Source organism: Myotis brandtii, unplaced genomic scaffold (assembly GCF_000412655.1).
Source record: "Myotis brandtii unplaced genomic scaffold, ASM41265v1 scaffold4147, whole genome shotgun sequence".
In the NCBI taxonomy this organism is placed as follows: domain Eukaryota; kingdom Metazoa; phylum Chordata; class Mammalia; order Chiroptera; family Vespertilionidae; genus Myotis; species Myotis brandtii.
Window position 1 is genome coordinate 12,773 of NW_005365938.1, and position 4,972 is coordinate 17,744.

At 44.3% G+C, this 4,972-nt stretch overlaps 1 gene segment (V, D, J or C); it reads right to left on the reverse strand.

The window, feature by feature from the left end:
- Positions 1 to 2,273: 2,273 nt before the first annotated feature.
- Positions 2,274 to 2,701, reverse strand: LOC106727363 (the record flags this gene model as incomplete). The annotated part of the segment is given in 2 exon segments: positions 2,274 to 2,572; positions 2,656 to 2,701. Coding segments are annotated over 2 exon segments (345 nt in total), but the record flags the coding sequence as incomplete, so codon positions are not given.
- Between the last annotated feature and the right edge of the window lie 2,271 nt (positions 2,702 to 4,972).

A 4,972-nucleotide genomic window follows, 5' to 3' on the forward strand; every position in this document is an offset into this window, starting at 1 on the left:
GAAAAACGTCTAAATAAGGAAGACTTCCACCATATTGGGCCCCAGAATTTGAGAAGCAATATTTCCTCTGGGCCTGCTAGTGCTAGTGAAATGAAAAAGACTCCAAATAAATTTGGCTTATTGATTAAGATGTCTTCTGATTTACAATATAACACATAGTCTGTTCATGCTTCTATGTCTCTGGGTCTATTTTTGATCATCAGTTTATTTGACCCATTAGCAATGCAGACTGGTGCAGCCATTATGGAAAACAATATGGAGTTCTATTTAAAAATTAAAAATGGAACTCCTATTTTACCCTGTGATGTCACTTCTAGGAATATATTCTAAGAATCCCAAAACACTCATCTGAAAGAATGTATGCACCCCTATATTCATAGCAGCGCAATTTACAACAGCTAAGCTTTGGAAACAGCCTACATGCCTATCAGCAAACGATTGAATTGAGGGGGAAAATAAGACATTTTGAGGGGGGGCTAGCAATCTGAGTCTGTGCCAGTAACCTAATGTACATTCTTGATAGCCTATGGTTTACCTACTGCCCCTTTCTCCACAATTTGGTCTTGCAAGACCGATTTACTTAAATACTCACATTTTAGAGAAGCCATAAACCATGAACAATACACAACCCCCTGAGGGGGTTATCGGCATTGGCGCCAGACCAGGCCTTTTGGTGTGGTCTCACAGCCCACATTCCAACTCACGGGGCTTTTTACAAAGCCCGAGAAAGGTCCAGAAGTCCCATCCACATTTGGGGGACAAAAAAACCAAAGGGTATAAAGGAAGCGCTTCCTCCATATTGGTTTGCTCAGGATTTGGAGAGAAACAGTCTCCCCTGAGTCACTGTACTAGTACATGTGGAACATCTGAAAATGAATGGGTTTTTCCTGTATCTCTTGTACTCCTGCGTATTTCTCAGTTGCCTGGTAAATTCAGTAACAGGATAACTGTGGTACACCTACACCATGGGATACTATGCAGCCATGAAAAAGAAAGAACTCTTACCATTTGCAATAGCATGGGTACATCCGATAATGGGTTAATTTCCCAAATGTATATGAAGTGGGATTTTTGGACTGGAACACGCAGTATTCCTCTGGGCAGGATGGTTCCTGGGTTCTTTGTTCCTTGGAGTCGAATAATGAATCCAGGGACGGAAGAGGTTATAGCAAAGGTGGAAATTTATTAAAGAACAAGAACTGACTCCCACGTGGGGAGGGGGAAAGAGTCTCATTGAGTCCCTTTTATAAAGGCTGCAGATCTTTGTGCCTTGATATCCTCTGATTGGTCACTATTCCCTTAGACTGCTTACTATGGTAACTCCTGAGCTGAAAGGTCAAACCTCGCATGGGACATGTGAGGTTCCTCCCCCTTCTTCCCCATTGTTTTCCTATTCCCTTTGGGCTTTCTTCTCCTTCTGGATGAGGGGCTTCCTTCCCTTTATTTTGTAAATATAGACCTTGCTGTTCCCAGCTCCCTCATCCTATGGAAACGTACCTTCTCCTGCTCTGCAGTCCTGTGCTTCTTCCATGGTCCCCTTAAATTCTAAAATTCCTATAAGTTCCTAAACTTGTCATTTTCACCCCTAAAGATTCCTCTGTCATATAGGGAACTCATATTAAATTCTATTCCTATAAGTTCCTAAACTTGTCATTTTCACCCCTAAAGATTCCTCTGTCATATAGGGAACTCATACAACTTAACAAAAGGAAGACAACAACACAATGGAAAAATAGGCAAAGGGCCTCATAGGTAAGTCTCCAAAGTGGACACACAGATGCCCAGGATGTGCTCTACTGAGGGTGGTCATCCTGATGTCAAAGGTGTATTAACCCAGATGCACAGGAACAATGGACGGAGCTTAAGGCAAAGATGAGCCTTTTAGTAAAAAAGTCATAGGCCTGGGGCGTGCCCACCCCCAGGACTGCCCAGGGAGGATGTGTGATCAGAGCCTCTTGTGAGGGTCCTGTCAGTCACTGAGTTTTGTCAGACTTACGAGAGAGCCACCTTTTGTTCAAAAATACAACCCCTAAAACAAGACATAGGAATGGGCTTTCTGTGAGCTCTGTCGCTGAGTCTTGGGGCAAAATTAATTTAAGACGGAGCAGGAAATGGTATCTTTGCTCAACTCTACACCTGCTCCTTGTCAGGGTCCTGTGCTGGTCCTGCTTGCCCCCTGTTGGTCATGGATGCTCCCTGAAGCCCAGCCCTGTTGTCTCCCTCAGGGAGGTTTGTGTCTGGGCTCACACTGACATCCCCTCACTGTGTCTTGCACAGTAATACACGGCCGTGTCCTCGGTTGTCACGGAGGTCAGCTGCAGGGAGAACTGGTCCTTGGATGGGTCTCTGGAGATGGAGGTTCGGCTCTTGAGGGAGGGGCTGTAGTAAGTGCTCCCACTACTACATATTTCTGCAATCCACTCCAGCCCCTTTCCTGGGGGCTGGCGTATCCAGTCCCAGCAGTAACCACTGCTGATGGAGTAACCAGAGACAGTGCAGGTGAGGGAGAGCGTCTGCGAGGGCTTCACCAGTCCTGGGCCTGACTCCTGCAGCTGCACCTGGGACAGGACACCTGAGGACAAGGAGCATCAGTCCTGTCAGTCACCTGCAGTCACAGCCATCCCATGACCCCTGTCTGACCCCTGAGACCCTCACCTCGGGGGGGTGTCAGCAGACACAGGAGAAGACCCAGCAGCCTCATCTTCTTCTAGACCACAGCTCTGCCTTCCCAGAGACTCAGCCCTGTGTGAGCTGTGAGCCTGAAGAGCCCTGGAGAGTATGTACACTGGAGCTTGAAGAGAAATTTGCATGTGGGGCAGCCTTTCCTATAAGTAGAGGGACTGAGGTCAGGCTGCCCTGGTCATTCTGAAGGCCCTCTTCAGGCATCACTTCCCTTGATGACCTCACTCACCTTGTAAGTCAGGGACAGGGGACAACCTGGGTCATGAGCACATTGGAATTAGGTCAAAGAATGGCCTAAACTCTCTGAGAATAAGAAGAAATTGTGGACTTGATGAGTAGGTTACACTTTTAACTTCTCATGCACCTTTTGAACAGGTATCAAAGGCATTAGCATTTGTTCAGACCATTTCTGAATCTCTAAATATTATTGTATCCAGCATTTCCAGATTTTTTAAATCTAATTTTATGGAAATAATTCCTACCATTGTACAAAAAATAAAAATAAGGACAGCCTTTTTCAATAGGTTATATCTTAATATATGATGTTATTTTGATCTGAGACTCTACCTTCCAAGTACAGAAAGGTGAGACACCTGCGAATCTTGAAGTTGGAAATTTTCTGATTGTGTCTGCAGATTCCTGAAAACTGTTTGATATGCAAGCTCATGGCCTATTGCAGATACCTCCCTAATAGTTACATCAGAAATAGTCAAGACTTTAAGCAGAGAACAGACATGAAATAAAAGCAGTGATCATGTATGTGCACAACTGAGAATCATTCATATGTTGAAGTGATATGGTAGCCTGTTAAGTGACCTGATTTCTCATTCTAGTGTTATCAGTGATGTTGGGTTCAGAGTGAGGGGAATTGGAGAATTCTTAGCAAACATTTTCTCACAGGAAAGGGAACTTCAACCCTGTCAGGAATCCCTAACTCCCAGCCTCCCTCTGTCCTGTCCCTGGGGATGCTCACTGTGCTCAGAGGGTGCCGGGCTCTCCCCCTAACATACCACAACATTAATGTGCAATGCACACATTCTCCCATCAGGCACAGGATTAGGAAAATAATCTATTGCTAAGTTGTCATTTAATTTTCTTGATGGAATATTTGGTGGAACAGATATTTTTACTTTTATTAAAGTAAAGTTCATCAGTATTCTCTTGGATGGGAACTGTTTTGGGTGATTTTACAAAGAATTCACCAGAAAATGCTGGGCTTCCAAGGCCCATGTGGCTTGGCTACAGCAGCCACAGGGGCTGGAGCAGGGGAGCGCTGCTGGGAAACTAGCAGAAGGCCCAGAAGGAAGTGAAGTGTAGGGATGATAGAGACAGCTCTTGTCATCGTAGGAAATTCCTGAATAATGATGAACAGGTGTTGATTGAAGTAGAAATGAGAAAGATCATGCAGGCAGGGATCAAGAGAAATGAGGAACCTGCCACTGCAAACTGGTGGGAAGGGGAACCCTGTCTCCTACATGCACATTCCCACAGTGTCTCTGTTCTAGAAGGTGACACCTTCCCAGGTCCAAGGTATTCCAACTTGGACACCTTTGGGTTGATTAATCACATGATCTAACCATGAATCACCGAAGTTGCATAATTCATTGGGGTCCCATTTATGAAATCTCTCAACACTCACTGGGAAGAGTGGACATTCCTCACTGGAGGAGCCAAGGTGACGGTGTGTCTGTATGAGGAGCCTTCATTCCATTAGACCAGGGCTCCTGTCTCAGTCCATCATCTTCATTGTAATCACCATCATCACCACCATCATCATCATCATCATCATCACAATTTGCTTACTTATAATCATTCTTCTCGTTTTCTATGAACATGGTGGTTGTCTACACACAATGACTTCTTATAAGGAAACAAAGCAGGTGCCTCCTCTTCAGATGCCATTAGGGATTGAGACCCCAATGGCCAAACTGTAAGTTGACACAGGCCTTTGAAAAAGCCCATGACAGATCAGTGGGAAAGGACAGATTCCCACGAAGACATTGGACTGAGATTCCTTTCCATTTCTATCATCACCATCACTACCACCACCAAAACCACCACCATCATCATTGTCAACATCAACATCACCATCATTTGCTTACTTATAATTATTATCTATAAATAATTATTCTTCTCATTTTTTACATGTGGTTTTTGCACAGACATAAGGACCTATTTCTTAATTTTTGCTCAATGTATATAGTTGTTAAATAAAATGCAACTATATATTTTTTTTGTTGGACTTCTAACAGCTGTGGGTTCATTCCTTCCTCTTCTCCATCTGCCCCAC